The sequence below is a fragment of the Arvicola amphibius genome, chromosome 18, assembly GCF_903992535.2.
Source record: "Arvicola amphibius chromosome 18, mArvAmp1.2, whole genome shotgun sequence".
Lineage (NCBI taxonomy): Eukaryota > Metazoa > Chordata > Mammalia > Rodentia > Cricetidae > Arvicola > Arvicola amphibius.
The window spans coordinates 30,354,885-30,372,557 of record NC_052064.1 but is presented as its reverse complement, the minus strand read 5'-3'; the positions used below and the strand labels follow the sequence as shown (position 1 = coordinate 30,372,557).

Here is a 17,673-nt window from a genome sequence, read left to right as displayed (position 1 = left end):
GTGTTTATTACGCTCTCTTTAGGAACTCTTAAATATGACTTAGAAAGGAAGGCCGGCTCCAGGACACATCCTCTGTCCCTCCAGCAATCTCTCAGAAAACGAACGTTAGTTTAACATGTGTGGGTAAGCGTCTAGGTATTTCCCCCACGCTGAGGGACACTTCCGGGCATTTGAGATGGGATAAGGAAGATACAGTGTCCACGCCGGGGTTGAAGGATTTGCACTGGTTCTAAACAAGGCACTTGGCTTGGGTAGATTTGCCCGCAGATTCGGGGAGAGCGGGCGTAGCTGTCCAGTATTAATAGATTATTGACAGTTTAATGTCTTGGCACCTGCTTAGCCCATGAAGTATAATAAGCAGGAAGCTGTGTGATATGAAAGCAGTCAATAGTATTTTCAATCAAAACCTTTCAGTTAATTGCTGGTTGACCTTAGAGATTTCCTTTAGGCAATGCCGTTCTTAGTCCTAGCACGGACAGGGGCCATATTGATTTGTGCGGTTTTATTCAGAGATGATTATTTAATGCCCATTGCTGAGTACACATGGTAAATTGTGCTTCCTCTGCGGCTGCCACCTGAATGGCCTCTTGGCCATGCTCAGTGCCGACATTCTCTCTGCCAGCTCCACTTTTAAAATATTTCGTTAAATCTGTTCTCAGAACTAGGAAGTTGGGGGTAACTGAAGTCGCACGTGATCAAGCGTCTTAATATGATAGTAGCATTTTGATGGCATTTGGAATTGTAATTCTGGTAGAGACCCCAATGAGGCGAAGAACTGTTTTCTCGGTGAAGCTAACTGCACAACACCTTACTCGTGTGGCACCTTAAGGCCAAGCCGTTCTTTGATGCCTCCCCAATGCCTTTTGGTCTCTATGGATATGTGAGGTGGTTCTTATTTGGTTTCTAGACCTTCTATGTTTAGCTTTCGTGATTTATTTAGTTCCAGTTGAATATTGCTAAAATATCAATAAGCTGTAAAGCAGTGAGGAGTTTGCTTTGAACCATTTGCTTTCTCTGAAGCCTGAGTTGTTGAAGCTGGGGAGACTGAGAGAAAGGGAGGCAAAAAAAAATACATACTTGGAATTGATTCTGTTACTTTTCCTCTTTATTCTTCATTCAGATGAACTTCATTCATGTCTGCTCTAAGGAAAACCACACTGACATTTTGTATTTGTTTTGAAGAAGACACTAGGTGTTTCTCCAAAGCATTTTATAGGCAGAGAGCATTCTCCTAAATCTAAGTCAGGGGCCAGCGCCATCTCAGGAGGCTGCCAGGACTCATAGGCTTCATTAGAAACATTTGTAAGCTTTCATAGGTTCTCTTTGTGTCCAAGATTCCCTTTCTTTGTCTTCTGTGGATTCTCCAGGTTTCATCTGCTGTCTTCTGTTTTGTCTGCAGCAACTTTTCTGGTCATCGCAGCTGTCTGCTGCAGGCCTTTTGAGATCTGCTGAAAATACAAATGTTTTTGCAGTATGAAGGGGGCAGAGAGACAAAAAAAAAGCAAGTAAACATGTCAGTTTTAGTGCCCAATGACAAGTAACAACCTAAGTGTTGTCTAATGGGTGTGAGTCACTTCCAATCAAATGATGTGTGGGACGTAGCCAGCTATCTAGTATTGCATGCATGCGAGTCATTACTACAGACAGCTATGTAGTATTGCATGCATGCAGTATGTCACTACCATAGATAGCTATCCAGTATTGCATGCATGCAGTAAGTCACTACCATAGACAGCTATGTAGTATTGCATGCATGCAGTAAGTCACTCCCAGCTATTCTGATTCAGCTCCCTTGAAAAAGCATATACTCTTTCGCCAAGGTCGTGGTCTTCCTATTATTTTTATCTTAAAGCTATTGGATGTCTTTTAAATTTTGATAAGAATTTCAGTTTATTGAATATGACAGATCCTGCTACAGAAGCATTCTGGGCATTTTATGACAAATTTTATGTTTCAACTATTTACCGAAGGCACTGCCTTGTCCTGTGATGTCATTGGTAGTCAACAACGGGTGACTGTATCATAGCAGATAAATACAGAGAAAACCACAGCAAACAGTGTCAATCAGTGTCCTAAAACTGTGGGGAAAGGACCCAGAGGATCCTGAAAGGGAACCACCCAGGGTCTCTTTCAGGAGCTTCCCAGGAGAGTTGCAACAAAGCTAAGACTGAAGAATAGAAGGTTCTGCCCACAGGAGTCTGATACAGTCGGCAAGGCAGGGGCTGAGGAGCAATAGGGCAGAGGGACAAATGGCAGTCAGGTGACAGTTTTCTTGGACACTCAAGAGACTTTGACCCAACTGAAGGCCACTGAAGGCCTTTGGCAGGATGTCCTATACGAGCTCATTCAGGCAAGAGGGTATAAAGCTCTAAGTGACATCAACTGGAGTATCTAGAGAGAGGGGACCTTCCTCCCAGAACCCCCTAAAAAAAGGGGGTCCCCTTCAGCACATGGGATGAGCAAGACTTTGACTCTAGATGAGGGAAACTATATAGCGTTACTGAGAACGCTATGCTTTTGGCTGGAGCCAACATGGGGGTTGGTCTTCGAACACCAATCCCGAGTGTTAATCATTAAGTCCCTGCTAATGCCACTTGTGTATTTGTTTTGTACCGAGTTCTCAGCTATTCAATTAAATCCACCCTTAAGCAAATTCGCATTTGAAAGTATAATCACCCGACAGTTGCATCTTACAGGGATGACCGGTGTGGGGTAAGCCAATAGGCTCCAGAGAGCCAAGGCCCTGTGGCATGTAGAGAAAGTGGATTCAAGAAGATAAGGATGCTGACTTACTGGCCCCATGGGAACAGCATAGTCCTCCACAGCTTAGAGACTAGAATCTTTCTTGTGGGAAAAAGAACCTCTAATCCAGTTGCTTTGCTCTAGGGAATTAAGAGACTGAGGATTTTCTTGCAGGTCACCATTCTGGGAGAAGAAGACTGGTTTTCTTGTCTCGTTTTGCATGGCTAAGTAGGAGTGCCCTGTCCTTCCAGTTCTCCACCTCTCACTAGGTGTCCTGGCACAAAGTTGTGATGCAAGAATCTCCTCTTAGCTTGCTTCAGTTAGTGTAATCATTAACACGGAGGATGGCAAAGCTAATATCCCTATAGCATTGAGAAAGGATACCCCAGAACTGACAGCCTGTGAGCCTGTGGGAAGCGTTACCCCACAGCGTTTCATCTCCCCATAGTCTTCTCTTGAAAGAAACTAGCAAGGAGCTGTGCCTTGATGGAACGAGATGCACGCTGAAAAGAACCCGTGTTTGATAAGTGCCTTTTGAAAGCACTAAGCCACCAGGAATCTTGGCTCAGGGACGTCTTCCTCATGGTCTGAGGAACTGCCCTGCTCAGAACATTTGACTCTCTACACAGGCCGGTCTTCAGAGTCCAATAAGCTGTGATATCTCGGTGGTGTGGCAATGCTAGAGGTTTGTCCCTCCCCAGAGCCGCTGGTTACAGCGAGCTGCAAACCCTTTGCTTTCTATAAAAGGCATGGTCCTGCTTTCATGTGTTTGATTCACACAGCGCTGTTCCCCCGAGTCCTGTTATTAAGTGGTTACATCCAGAAAGCGGAAATATGCTGAGGTCATATATTGTTGGTGAACATCTAATACTTTCAGTAACCATAACTGTCAGATGGTTCTGCTTTCAGAGCGTCCCGACTGTAAAAAAAAAAAAAAAAAAAAAAATTATACAGAAAATGTGGCACATTCCAGGTTCTGCCCAGGCCTCGGACACATAGATAACCCACCTCGGCCCCTTGCCCCCAAACAAGGAACCAAATGCATTCAGAACACTTCTCAAATAATTCACGCCCTCTGCTTTAACCACGTCACTGATGTTGGCCGGTGCCACGGCTGTTTCGTTATTTAGTAAAACCTGATTTCAGAGTTGGCGGACCCCAGGCGTGGATGAGGCTGTTCTCATTTCCATCACCACTTTGACTTCTTGAGAATTATTGAGCCAGCTGGATTAACTGCTTCAGGGTTCCGGTGACCGTTTTAACCTGGAACCTCAGCGCGGGTTTCTCTCTTGGCCTTTGGCCATCCCAGGGCCATTATGATTTCCAGGTTGTTTCTTTGAATACTGCTTGAATTCCTGCTACTCAAGTCATCCTAACCTTTTACCCTCCTTGTCTGTGACTCTGGTTATCTTTAACCCAAGAGCGTCTCTCCTGTGGGCTGGGACAAGAACCACCCTTGCCCAGTTACACCAGTGAAGCAAGACATGTTGACTCAATAGCCATGTTCACAGAGTAACTGTCCGTCATTTCCGTGATTCTCTTTCCTGTTTTAACACGAATGTGGGGTCTGAGTAGTGCACTAACACTGCCTGTGCCTTGCATCTGGTCTTCAAAAGACAGGCTTCTCTTTTCCCATGACTGTGTAGGTCAAGCTCTGTCCTCTAAGAAGACATGATGGAGGTATGTGGGAACAGGGAGAGAAGAGTTCACTTGGTGAGCATCAGAGACTGCTAAGTGGTCTGTCTTCCTCTTAAGTGTAAGGATACACAGTCATGGTCTAGAACATCCTAAAGAGTCTCATTTTGCTTAATCCTTGTTAGATTCTATTTGCCGTTTTCGTGGAAGAATTCTTGGTTACATTATCCCTAAACGATGAACAAACTTGATTCTCAGATGATGCTGATTAGGGGGAAAGAGCTTCCATTAGATACCACGTGTGGCCAGTGCTTTGCACTTCTTTATATCTAACTGGGAAAAGGATCCTCTCTGTTCTGTCTGACACTTTTTAGATTTTTAAATCTGACTTTATATGTACGGATGTTTCCCTACATGTACATATGAACATCATGTGCACACCTGGTACCTGCAGAGGGCGGGAAAAGAGGCGTCAGGTGCCCTGGAGCTGGGTACAGACAGTCACCACTCTTCCCGTTGGTGCTAGGAGCTGAACCATCTACTCTAGGAGAGCAGCAAGGCTTGTTGCTGAGTCATTCATCTCTCTAGACCCCTTTGCTTCTTTCCTTTTGGTTCTGGTTTTTTTTTTCTTGGTATCACTATGCCAGAGACATAGACAAACACATTTCTGTCTTTCCACAATGTCAGAGTTTGTTGAATGACAATAACTACATCAAGTGTAACCATTTTAACAATGGCAATTTGTCATAGAGTCCTGTTTACTCTAATATCCTGGCTGGGGTGAATGCAGGTTTTTTAAAATTGTTATTCCAATTGTAATTACTCATATTAACTCTTGTTCTATGGCACATGGAGCATAGGAAATGTATCTATAGGCCTATTTGCATTCGCAAAATGAATACAAATCAAAGAGGCTTCAGTGACTCAATGGAATAAAAAACTATTTGCAAACAGGAATCTTCAAGGACAAGGAAGAACCTGAAAAACAAAACCCACTGTTTTATGCAACATGGAGTATTCTAGAGGAAGTCATGGCCTAATCTCAGCACTTGGTGGCCATTTAACTGGGATGTGGTTATGCATCCCAACCTTGCCATTTTTACTGTGTTAGCTCTTCGACTGTATGAAGGAAGTAGCCGCTGGACCCCTCTTAGAGAGTCACAGATTCTGGCCATTCCTAAAATCATTATTAATAACTGTAACATATTTGTTTTACCCCCAGCTATACCACGTTGTCGGTATCGTTGTTCTCAATTTATTACTGAAGAGGAAATGCTATAAGCCGAAGGCTTTTTTTTTTTTTAAGACCCATGCTTCCTCCAGCACCCGACTTTATTTTAGCGGATTATTGTGTCACGGCACTGTTATGCTTTTATCTTTGACCCAAGTGTTTATTTTGAGAAACAATTATTAAGCTGCATTAAAAACATACACAGCCTTCCCATAGTGTCTTGGTTACAATATTACAGGAATCCCTGGCTAAGACTCGAGGATATTGAACATGGATTTCCATGTCAGACGCCCTATCATTTTGCTTGTTCGTATTGATTTCTTTTGACATGGTCTTCTTTTATTGAGCTTCGCTCTATTTTTTTCTTCCCTTCTTCCTTTTTTTTTTTTTTTAAATCCCCTTCCTATAGCCTTGTGTGCTAAGCGCAATTGTAAAAAAGGAAACCAGCTTATATTAAACCTGCCTGGAGTCAAAATGTAACCCAGCACCTGTAGCCCGCAATTTGTCCTCCGCCTCACGGATGCGCTTTTTTAATAACGTATTTCCGGAGTTTTGACCTTAGGATACTGTAGAAACCCTCCCCCCACCCAAAAAAAAATGGCAGAACTAAACCATAGTTTTTAAGAAGCTTTATAATGTTAGGCTGTGAAATTATAGCCGTAAGAACCAACTCAAGTAACATCATGTGAAGTTAGAAATTGGGCTGAGCTGTGAAGACTATGCTTTGCCTGTGAAAATGTCTCCGAGTGATAAAGTCAAGAGGCAAATCACGCTGTGCGTGTGATTTCCCTACATCCCCGCTGGGCCCTTAGGTCATTTGACTCAAGCAAGGAGGCTTCCAACTGTAGCATCTATTTTGAATTTTCTAGCAAAGAGCTTGGTGATCATTAGGGAGGGGCAGGGCTCTCTTTCCAGTATGATTCAAATAGTTTGGAAGTTTTCAAACTTTTTGTCCCTGCGATCTCTTTTCATTTTTGTAACTGATGATCTCAGTAATTATGTATTATATATCAGTGTTACCCTATTAGTGATTAATTTTTAAACATAAGTGTTTGCTGAGTTTTAAATAATTATACATGATATATGTAGATATGTAAAGGATATGTTCTATGAAAAATACCTTGCTAAAACATAATATACCAGGCTTTTATATACACTTAAAGATATTTTAGTGTCTATTTTAATGCAAGGCAATTAAGTTGTCATAACTGCTTCTGCGATTAATGCAGTATGTGTTTGAAGTCTGGTAAAGAAAATCGTGCTTTAGGAAGACGTGGGATTAGCAAGAGATATTTCAACAACCATTACAGATAATTGTGAAATTCTTTGATGCTTTAGCAAGGCTTTGAAAGTCACGATATTTTGAAGGTTATTTGCAAAATGTAATTGACTCAACATATTGGTGACTATTTCATTTTTTAATTTAATTCATTGGTCTCCACTTAACTTTGAATGGATATATTACCATTTGATAACTTTGTAGCATGATGTATTAGTTTGAAAATATTAGTTTGTTCATTTACGCAGATCTTATAAATGTTGACTCTTCTTTATATATTTTTAAAAAAGCATCTTTTAAACCACCACCAATTATCATTAGGAAGCTTTTGATGTATAAGGATGTTGATAAGCTGACTGTATCACTTTTGATTTTCAAAATTCTAAATTTTACCTAAAAGGTCCAATCTTATTATCAGAGGTAAAGACTGACGGAGATTTTATTTAAAAGTGACAGGTTTAGCTTCATTCTGTGTTTATGTGTGCACGGGGAAAGGCTAGTTAACATTGGATGCTCCCTGACCCCCAGTCAGTCTTTCCACCGTACGAGGTCTGGCTGGCCTTGAACTCACAGAGACCTGCCTGCTTCTCCTTCCCAAGTGCTGGGATTTAAAGGCGTGAAGCTGGGTCTACTTCAGTTTTGTGAGACAAGAGTTTCTCACTGAAAGCACTGTTTCTGCTAGAGTTAGCAAGCTGCTGGGTCTCCTGCTGGATGCCACCACACCTGGTTTTTACATGGGCGTTGGGGATCTGAACTCGGTCCTCAACTTCTACAGCAAACAGTATACCCACTAAGCCATTTCCCTAGCCCCCCAACTTCAAATTTTTAAAGAGCTATGTACCCAAATCTGAGTCATCACAGGTTTGCTGTTAGTTGGTATTCCATGGCAGAGAGCTTCTGAGCCCCAACACAAGCATTCCCTTCTGAGAATAAGCGTGGGCAGTCTTCTTCAAGATGACCTGTGATGTCGTTGTTGCCGAAGAGCTTCGCACCAGCATTCTCATTTCCCTGACAGAACACTAAAGAGATATATATGCTCAAGTGTTGAGATTTAATAATGAATAGAGTTTCATTGCTCAGTCAAGACAATTCTCACACAGAGCCGTGCGCTTGCAGACGTGAGCTGGAAGCCGCTGCTGTGAGTTCAGTCTGATGCCACCACCCTGACTACCACGGGCCACATTGCCCCCTCTGTGCAAAGTTTAGCACAATCGGAGCACGTGAATGACGGTCTCCACTCTTTGCTACAAGGTAGTTTTGATGCCGTGGGTGTCTTAATACAGTACAGAGGCCCCTGGATACGGCTTTGAGAACCATTAATGAGGACTATTGCCCCAGCAGTCCATGTGACTTGTGTAAGTGGGAGACAGGAAGATACCAATTCAGATGGGGTTCCAAGGTTAAGTTCTGCACAGCTAACGCTCCAGAGGGAATGTCCGTGGGCCAGGTACCATGGTAAGAACGTGAACTCTGTGATGAAAGGGGTAAGGGAAGTTTCCAGCGGGCCCGTCCTCCCGTCCGTCTGTAGCCTTCAGGTGAAAGGGCCAGCTCCTGAAACCGATGTTTCTTTAATAATAAACACATAGCTAGAAAAAATGCATGAGGCATTTCGTTTTGATCTTAAAGTCTTCTTCACATTTTAAAAGGAAATTGCTTGGAGCTAAAGAGATGGCTCAAGAGTTGTGAGCATATCCTGTTCTTCCAAGTGACCCAGATTTGATGTCCAGCACCCACACTGGCCAGCTCATAGCTGCCTGTAAGTCCAGCTCCAGGGGTCACCTCTGCCTTCTCCAGGCACCTGTGTTCACATGCACGCTCACTATGCATTTGTGCAGAGAGAATAAAAATCATAAACTTTTTAAAATGAAAACTGCTCATCATAAACGCTTTATTTATGTATGATCAGATCGCTGTCGGGTACTTCATATGTATGGTCTTACTTAGTCTTTTCTTCCTAATACTGCGAGAAAAGATCTTCCGGGACATCGAACATGGATGCTCAGAGAATAGCTTGCTCCAGAATTTCAAGGCTGCTAAACTGTGGTACTTGTCGGAGTAGACACTGACTTGAAACCAGAACTTCATTAACCCCAAAAATTTCTGGTTGAAGCTTCTGCACAGTTGTATCTTAGGAGTTACTGGGTGTCCTGGAACTTCTTTGAGAAAAGAGAAATAGTCACAGAATTAGTTAATTAATGTATGTTAAGTAGTTAACATTCTGGGCTCAGATGGGTACCAGAAGCAAATCCCGACACGTGGTGCCAGAGCCTTTATTAACTCCATGTAGCTTTGCTAAAAGGGATTAATAGCAAGCAGAAGAGTCACTGGTGCACAGCGGAGATAGTGGCAAAGTTAGAAGTAGAGACCAGAGGATGTGGGATTGGCTCAGAGCAGCACAGCCAAGAAGTCCTGAGCACCCACTCGGATCTAGGCATGAAATGCTCAGTCCACAGGCTGTGGCCCAATGGGTGAGCTACAAATATAATCGTTGACTCCTGCTTTTTATGATCAATGTTAGGTGTTTTCCCTGCTGAACTTTTGAGCTAAAATGAATAGTCTCTACTACTGGCTTTGAGGGGGTGGAGGGAAACTTGCCACCAAGTTTGTCGAAACCTCAATTACATGACATTTTATATATAGTAACGGTTAAAAATAATAGCACACAATCATTCTTCTGTTGGGTATGCTTCAGTGGGCTGATGCCAGAGGCCATGCAACCAATTGTTCTTATTGGTAAATGGACATCTCTTGGAGTTTTTGATGCAAGGATGCTTTCCTTTTCTGACTGAGTAGCTCATGTCTCCTGGCAGAGATGGGGTAAAGGGAGTAAAAGGTATCTCGACTCTAATACCGAATGGATGTGGACAAAAGTAGCTTCTCCATGTTGTCTTCACCTGCTGTTGTGCCTTCTGCTCTGGGTGCATCTCGCCCTAGAGAGCCACACGTGGCCACCTCGGGAGCCGCTTAACCCGTTACCATGCTCCCATCATCCCCTCCCGCTACCTCCTTAATAATCTCTCATCTTCTCTATATAAAAACGACCACAAAGGCTTGGCTTATTATAAGTAATCCAGTTCACCCCCATAATGATACAGTGAATTATATACTTTCCTAAACTTAATCGTTCAAGATCTTACTTCCTGCCCTGCAGGCCGGGACTATTGTATTTTACACATGGCTCCCAGCTGGTTTTCATTGAGGCCTTCAGACTCTATTTGAACGCAGAGAGCTTTAAGAGGAACGCTTTATCTCTCTTGGCCGGCTTTTGTCGTGGTACCGTGAGGTCCTTCTGTTTTCCAAGCTTTTAGCTTTGAGGCAGAGAGGCAACAGGCATCTGTCCGTATTGTGACTCTGCTTTGTAACTGGTCAAGGAACTTTCCGGCTTTACTGGGGAGTGGGCCGTCCTTTCAAAGGTATCTACGGCGTTTCTTCCTACACTGTTATCTTCATGTCCTTCCGTGTATGCTCCAGTTGTGTTTCAGCCCAGAGAGCCTTCGGAAAGTCAGTGGAAAAGAATTTATCAGGTCTTGCATTTCCAGTTCATTAGTATACTGCCCATACCTTATTATTTACCAACCCTTCATAGCCGGATCTAGGCCTCCTTATTTAAAACCCACCTGAATTAATAGGTCCAATCGTTTAGCAGATAACCCCAAAAGTATTTGATGAAGGGATGGGCTTTTTTTCTCTGTCAGCTCAAGGCCAGTTGTTTCAAACACAATTCCTTTTAGGTGCGGCAAATGTCCTAGCTAAAGAAGGCAGCCGTCCGTTCAGTGTAAATACTGTTCCTCTGAGGACGTTGCTGGCTGTTTTATATTAACGTTCCTGTCTGGGATCCTTTGATGAGGATTCCAGTAACACATTATAAGCCGAGTATTTTGGATTTGGCATATGGGTGTACAGGTATTTGCCCTTCTGTCTTACAATGGTAGCCCTTACGGCTTGGAGCTCTGCTTTTGGCTAGAAGAGGTTGTATGGTCACAGGTCTCTTGAGGGTGTTGCATTACCCCGGTGATAGAATGACACCATGCTCCAGCCCTGGCTTCATCACGTTCCTTTGTCATTGCTGGTCGGCACCAGTGTCTTCTGGTGCCCATGCTGTCCGTCAGGGTGTTGACATCAGGGTATTGTGCTCAGGGCCCAGCCAAGCCCCTGAGGAGGATCCATTGTGACTGAAGGACTGAAGTCTTCTTTGTTTAACATTTAATTAATTTAAATATAAGGGGAGATCTGGAGCGATAGCTCGTTTGATAAGGTGTTTGCTACCCCTGTACCAGGGCATGAGTTCATATCCAGAACCCATGGCGGTGTGTTCCTAATCCCAGCCCACGCGAGGCTGGGACGGGTGGGTTCCTGAGGCTTTTTAGCCAGTCTAGCCTCGTTGGTGGCTTCCAGACCTGTGCCAAAAAAGGCGGGTGGGGAGTAGATGGTACCTGTGGACAGACTCTCAAGGCTGAGAGACCTCCACACACATGCTCACACATTTATTTGCACACTCGTGAAATAACTAACTGTAAAAACCCACATGTGGCCATGGCAACTGCATTGGAGAACACGCGCAGCCCCGATGGGCTGGCCTGGATGTTTGGTTGCTGCTTGCTTGTCCTTTCCTTCCAACCTTTTCCATCTGGAGCACTTTTCACACCCGCCCCTTGCTGCCTTCAGACCCTGCAGCTACATTGTGTCCTCCCTGAGCCTTTTCCTGGACACCCACGTAAACACCTCCTCTGTCCAGGACTTCCACGGCGTCGTCCTCACTCCCAGCCCTCCCCTGCGAAGTTCTGCTCGGGATCTAGCTCGCTCTGCATGCTCTGCTCCTGCCCTCCCCATCCAGACACACAGGTGCAGAAGCTGTCACTCACACGCCACGGTCCTTGTACGTATTAGGAACAGTTTTCTTTCTCAAATGGGGGCAAAGCATGGGATTGCCATGACGTCGAGTAAAAATGTAGACTTTGGGGCATTCAGGTCAGAGTCTGGCTTAGAAAGTTTCACGGGTGCTGGTATCCTTTCCCCGTGTCTCTGCCACAGGAATTTGCCGATTTTGTTACGATGGCTCCCTTCATAGTCCTGTTGAGAATCAATAACCAATGCTACAGAAAAAAAGAGTTTGTAAGGTATGTGTTCCAGGAGTCTCATGACATACATGCCAAGCTTGTATTGGTGACGGAAACATCCCCAGCCCAAGACCTGGTAGATTCTCAAAGGTCGAGAGTAAAAAGGTATTGTCTTTACACAGTGGCCCATTTTATTATGCTGGGAAAAAAACACAGGACAGCACTGCACCTTAAAGATTAAGTCCGGCTACTGGGCCTTAAAGGTTACATGCAGTTGTAAGAGCGAGTCTCAGCACGTAGCCCAAGCTAGCTTTGAGTTTTCAAACCTCTTGCTTGGTCCATTTCTCAGCTACACAGCACCACACTGGTTCTGGACCCATTAGCATTTTTATAAATCGGGAGGTGGTGCCCTTTGCACATAGTAAAAGCATAGCTCTTAAACATACAGCTGAATAACCTTTCAGAAATGCTTTCCTCCCTCCATTCAATGCCCACAGTGAGGCAGGGAATATTGTCAGCCTCCCCAGAAGGTGGTCTCCCAGCTTTTCATTCAGTGACTGTCAAAGACAGCATGCCGGTGTTACTGCTGACTGTCCCCGAACTCGCTCTGTAGCCCAGGCTAGCCTCAGCCTCAGAGATCCGCCCGCCTCTGCATCCTGTCTGCTGGGATTGCCAGTGTGCAAAGCTGCTGCAGGCTTTCTTATTCTGTGTGTTCTTTGCTTTTTTTTCATGACCCTCTCATCAGTAGAATCTTGAAATCTTTAGTCTTTCTTATCTGACTCCTTTCACCCAACAGAAAGTCTGTGGTGGTTCCCCATGGTGGGAGAGTTAGCCCGGCATTTCTGTTGTGGGAGTTTGGTTTATGCAGTCTTATACTGGGGGCACTTGCTTCTTTGTAGTTTGGGGGGTTTTATGACTGAAAAAAACCCTATGGCATGTCTTCTAGAGGGTACAGTATTCTTTCTGGCTTTAAACAGTGTGTGTGTGTGTGTGTGTGTGTGTGTGTGTGTGTGTGTGTGTGTTACTGTAGGTTTTAATTGATAGTAGATGTTATAAATTAGCCAGGACAAGGATGACACCAACTATCATGCCAACTTGGAAGGGGGGAAGCTCCTGGGGCCTCACTCCTACATAAAGAACTAAAGGCAACTAAGACATGAGAGTGAGTGAGAGAGAACTAGTCTTCCCTAGGAGAAGAGCACACCAGTATTAAATGGTCAGCCCCCCAAAACACGGACACAAGTAGTAGTGTATAGGTTGAGCAGATTGTTTGTATCTGGGAACAAACACATCTCTCACCTGTATTTTTGACTGTTCTTTCCATGTCTGTTAGAAGATGCTAGCACTGGTATGTAGCTGACTTCATGCCTGTATCGTCATGTATGTTAGAAGATGCTAGCACTGGTATGTAGCTGACTTCATGCCTGTATCATCGTCATACCCACAACCCACTCTTCTGTTTGACTTGATCAGAAACTGCATTTCGTTCTATGGGAAATTTTCAGTGCTAATATTTCCTCTTAGAAGCATCTTTCTGGTCTATGATCGGCGATGTACCTCGGAAGCCAACTTTTTTCAACCTGGCATCTCCCTGCTTTCCTGACTTCCAGCTTAGAGGCACATCCTACGATGCAGCCTGTTTCTGGTTGGTTCTTGGTCCAGATCACACCTTGACGAGGAACTGTAGGATTGCGCTATCCATTTAAGAGCTGCCTGGAACCAAATGGGTGCTTGCTGCTATCATCATTGTTGAGTTTTTCATGTCTGTCTTCTTTGTACACGTGTGTGACTGCGCTGTGTTCTAAGAAATGAGGGGAAGTAGGGGACTCCTACTGGTAGGGCCTAAGGAGAACAAATGCACTCATGCAGAAAGATTATAGTAACTTCAAAGTACAGTTTTGGAAAAATCTCTTTAAATCTACTCAGCGCACAATGGAAAGCCCCTTAAGAACCAATCTAATTATTCAATTAAATGGAACCGTTCTGCTGACTTTTACTACAGAAGGCAAGCGTAATTTAGAAAATGGGGCATTTTAATTCTCTTTTGTTTTCCAATTAGCACAGCGGCCCTAATAGGGACCACTCCTGCTTGAGCGCATGGCCTGCTCAAGCACGCTCTGTCCCTCATTCTGGTCGTCCTCACCAAAAGCTGCACCCCTCACCTGTTGGCACAGAGGCTTGCTTACTGCCGTCCTCACGCTGCCCACACCGTGGGCCCTGAGCACATATCTTCCGGCCATCGAAGCCACCACCGAGAGCTGTGGGAGCCCGCAAAGCGGCCTCGCTTTTCCTGGCGGGGATAATTAGGACGTTGGAGTAAGAGAACTCTCACTTTTTTTTTGCTGATGCCAGCTTACCACATCAGACCACATGAGCTTGCTCTTAGTTGAAAGTGGTAAAGAAAACGCTAAGAACATTGCCCTTAATTGGTCAATGCTATTTGGATGCTGGTCCACTGTTTTATAGCCCCTTTGTTTTCGGTTTCTCTCTGCAACCAGCCTCCAGCGTATTCCAGTCCTTAGTCTCATGATGTAGCCCAGGTCGGCCTTGCATTTGCGATCCTTTATTCTCAAAGCCTCCCAAGAGCCTTATACAACTGTGGGCCCCCGTGGGTAGCCTCTTTACCAGCTTCTACCAGTTGATGGTAGTTATTCAAAAAGACTTAAACTTTTTCTGTTGCTCCCATAGTTTATCTCTTCCACTCTATTCATCAACTCTATATATAAAAAAAAAAAAACTGACGTTTTCATATTGGTGAGAAAGTATGTTTTTCCTCCTAGGCCTCTGGGACTGGAGCAAAGAGCACGGTTCTTTTCTCTCTAACTGTTCAGATGGAGGCGAATGTTGGTCCCAAATAGTGGGCCATGTGGCTAGTCCCTGTGGCAGGAGGAATGGTGATTGGAAGATACCATGTTGTTTTTTAATGTAACTCTCTCTCTCTTTCTCTCTCTCTCTATATATATATTATATATATAGCATATATTTCTATGTTTAATGTAACTATATATATATATATTTCTATGTTGCTTGGGCTTGATTCTCTATGGACTCTGGAAAATAGATAATTTGGAACCCTAATTTGGGAGAACATTTTATAAAACAATAGAAAATGATAAAGAAATGTGTGTTGTTGTTTAACTGAACTTGTTACTGTAGAGGATCTTGAGAGGGTTCAGGAGGTCGGGCACTCTCTGGGGATGGGAAGTGTGGTCCTCAGCTCTGTATATGACCCGACCCATCTCAGCAGTGATGGCTGCAGTGGCAGACCAGCTGCCTGTGATGGCCGGGGCTCCTCGTTGGGTGACATCCTCCCTTCGGGTCTTCATAAAGTCCTGCCCCAGGCCTGTGACGGGTGCCGAGGAGGTTTCTTCAGACAGTCTCCTTGCATCACAGTCTTTCTGTAGCCATACCGATGTATTAATAAGTTTGGGCTAGAATAGAAAGTTATTTCATGCAATGATGATGATGACAGGCAGGTTCAGAGAAGAGTTACCCCCTTAAGGTTTTCTTTCATAGTTTAATGAACTTGTGGTGTAGGTAGAGATAAAAAAGAGGGATATTTTTGAGAAAAGAAAAAGAATTATTTAAAATTTTACAGCCAGCTAGTAAACCTTGCAATTAAAAATAAAAAAAATAGGAATTTGGAAGTAAACTCAAAATAGAGGGTTAATTAGCTTATAGCAATAGAAAAGTGCCCATCTAAATGTGTTTAAAAGAGTCAATTAAAATTTACAGCATACAGAAGTTATATCTTTAAATTACTTTGAAGATTTTCATATATATTATTTAAAACAATTATATTTAAAGAGCAACAACTAGGAGAAGGTAAATTTATTCCTGATTCCACAGAGGTTGTGTTTTCTGTTCCAATGTGCCATCTATTTCTCCCAAGCACCCACAAGCCATGAGGGCGGCAGTAGCCATGATTACCACAGGCTGAAAGTTTGCCCCAAGCTACGGATGGGCTGACCAGGAGCTCCTGGGCCAAATCCAGTCTCGGGCAGGTACAGCTGAGCTCATTCAGTTCTACTGAGTGGCGCCCCAGCAGTGACTGTGGCCTCCACTGCCAAGGTCCATCCCTCCCTTCAGAACCCTGTCCTGTATGCACGCCATACATCTGACATCTAAAGCGGCCACTTTCTCGATCTCTCTCTGCCACGTGTTGAGACTGGGGGTAGGGGACTGAAAGACATGCCTAGCTTGCCCTGCTAAGCAGAGGAGTGTAACATGGAACTGGGGAGCCTCTGCCGTTAGTGTATTGCTCAGATATGGTTAAAGGTGCTGATGGCCCAGAGCCAAGTGTCCCCTCCCATGCTCTGGATGACATTAGCCAGGTGGCTTAACGCCTTAGCGCCTCGTGGTCTAAACGCTGCTGTATGCAATTCATCTGATTTTTTTTTCCCTTTCTTTTTTGTTGTTTTTGAAACAAGGTCTTGGTAGTCTAGACTGGCATCAAACTCGAAGGATAGCCCAAACTGAACTCAGATTCATGGAAATCTCCCCGCCTAGGCCTCCCACCTTACCCAGCTCAAATGACTGTCATGAACCACACACTTTGTAGATGACACGGTGTGTACTTCCTCGCAAGCGACTCCAAGCGAAGCGCAGTGTGCGGGAGGTAGCACCTGCGGCAGAGGTCTGGCGGCTTCGCAGACCTAAGGTCCCAGTTACACTAACGCTCTCCCCATTCTGATCATCAGGTCCTCCATCGACAGCAGTCCCAGCCGACCAAGGAGAGCTCTCCTCCCAGAGAAGAGGCGCCCCCACCACCCCCTCCCGCCGAAGACAGTTGTGCCAAAAAACCCCGCTCCCGCACCAAGATCTCCCTAGAAGCCCTGGGCATCCTGCAGAGCTTCATCCACGACGTGGGCCTCTACCCCGACCAGGAAGCCATCCACACCCTCTCGGCCCAGCTGGATCTCCCCAAGCACACCATCATCAAGTTCTTCCAGAACCAGAGGTACCACGTGAAGCATCACGGGAAGCTGAAGGAGCACCTGGGCTCCGCCGTGGACGTGGCGGAGTACAAGGACGAGGAGCTGCTGACCGAGTCGGAGGAGAACGACAGCGAGGAGGGCTCCGAGGAGATGTACAAGGTGGAGGGGGAGGAGGAGACCGCAGAGAAGAGCCAGGCAGCGCCCGCCGAGACCGACCAGAGATAATGTGAACTCCGCCAGGCGAAGCAATATATGGGTCCAAGGACTTTCTGTTTTCGTTTCTTTAAAAAAAAAAAAAAATCCTCTTGGCTTTGTTTTTGTTTTTTTTTTTTTTTAATTTGGTTTTGTTTTTGTCCTCTGTTTTATTTTTTCTACCCGTAATGGCATTCCTCTGTCGCACAGGATCGCCTATAGACTGAGTAAGCTCAGTGGTTCCGAGTCGGGTGTCACCTTGGCAAAGACACTAAGTGTCAAACTCTGACCATTGACTGGACCGTCGTGATGCCAGTCACGGGAGACTCCGCCTTCATTCCCCTTGCTCTTAATGGAAGAGACACCAGGCAACTTCCAGGACGGAAAGACCCACGAGATAAATGAAGGAGCTACGAGTGTGTGTATATGTATATGTATATATCTCTATATTTACATATATATATATATTAAAAATTGCATGGGACAGAGAACTTTACAATCCGAAAGAATAGACTGTGAAATGAGTTCTTAAAGACTTGTTTATGTATAAAAAAAAAATACCACTTCACAGTGAGTTGTTCTGGCTTTTTGAGAAACTGC

At 44.5% G+C, this 17,673-nt stretch overlaps 1 protein-coding gene across 1 annotated transcript in view; it reads left to right on the top strand.

Annotated features, from left to right (window-relative positions):
* The window catches only part of Satb2 (SATB homeobox 2), a 165,348-nt gene extending 148,242 nt beyond the window's left edge, over positions 1 to 17,106 (top strand). Inside the window, exon 12 of the mRNA XM_038315450.1 lies at positions 16,645 to 17,106. Coding sequence (XP_038171378.1) covers positions 16,645 to 17,106 — 462 coding nt within the window. The remainder of the gene's footprint in view (positions 1 to 16,644) is intronic.
* Positions 17,107 to 17,673: the final 567 nt, after the last annotated feature.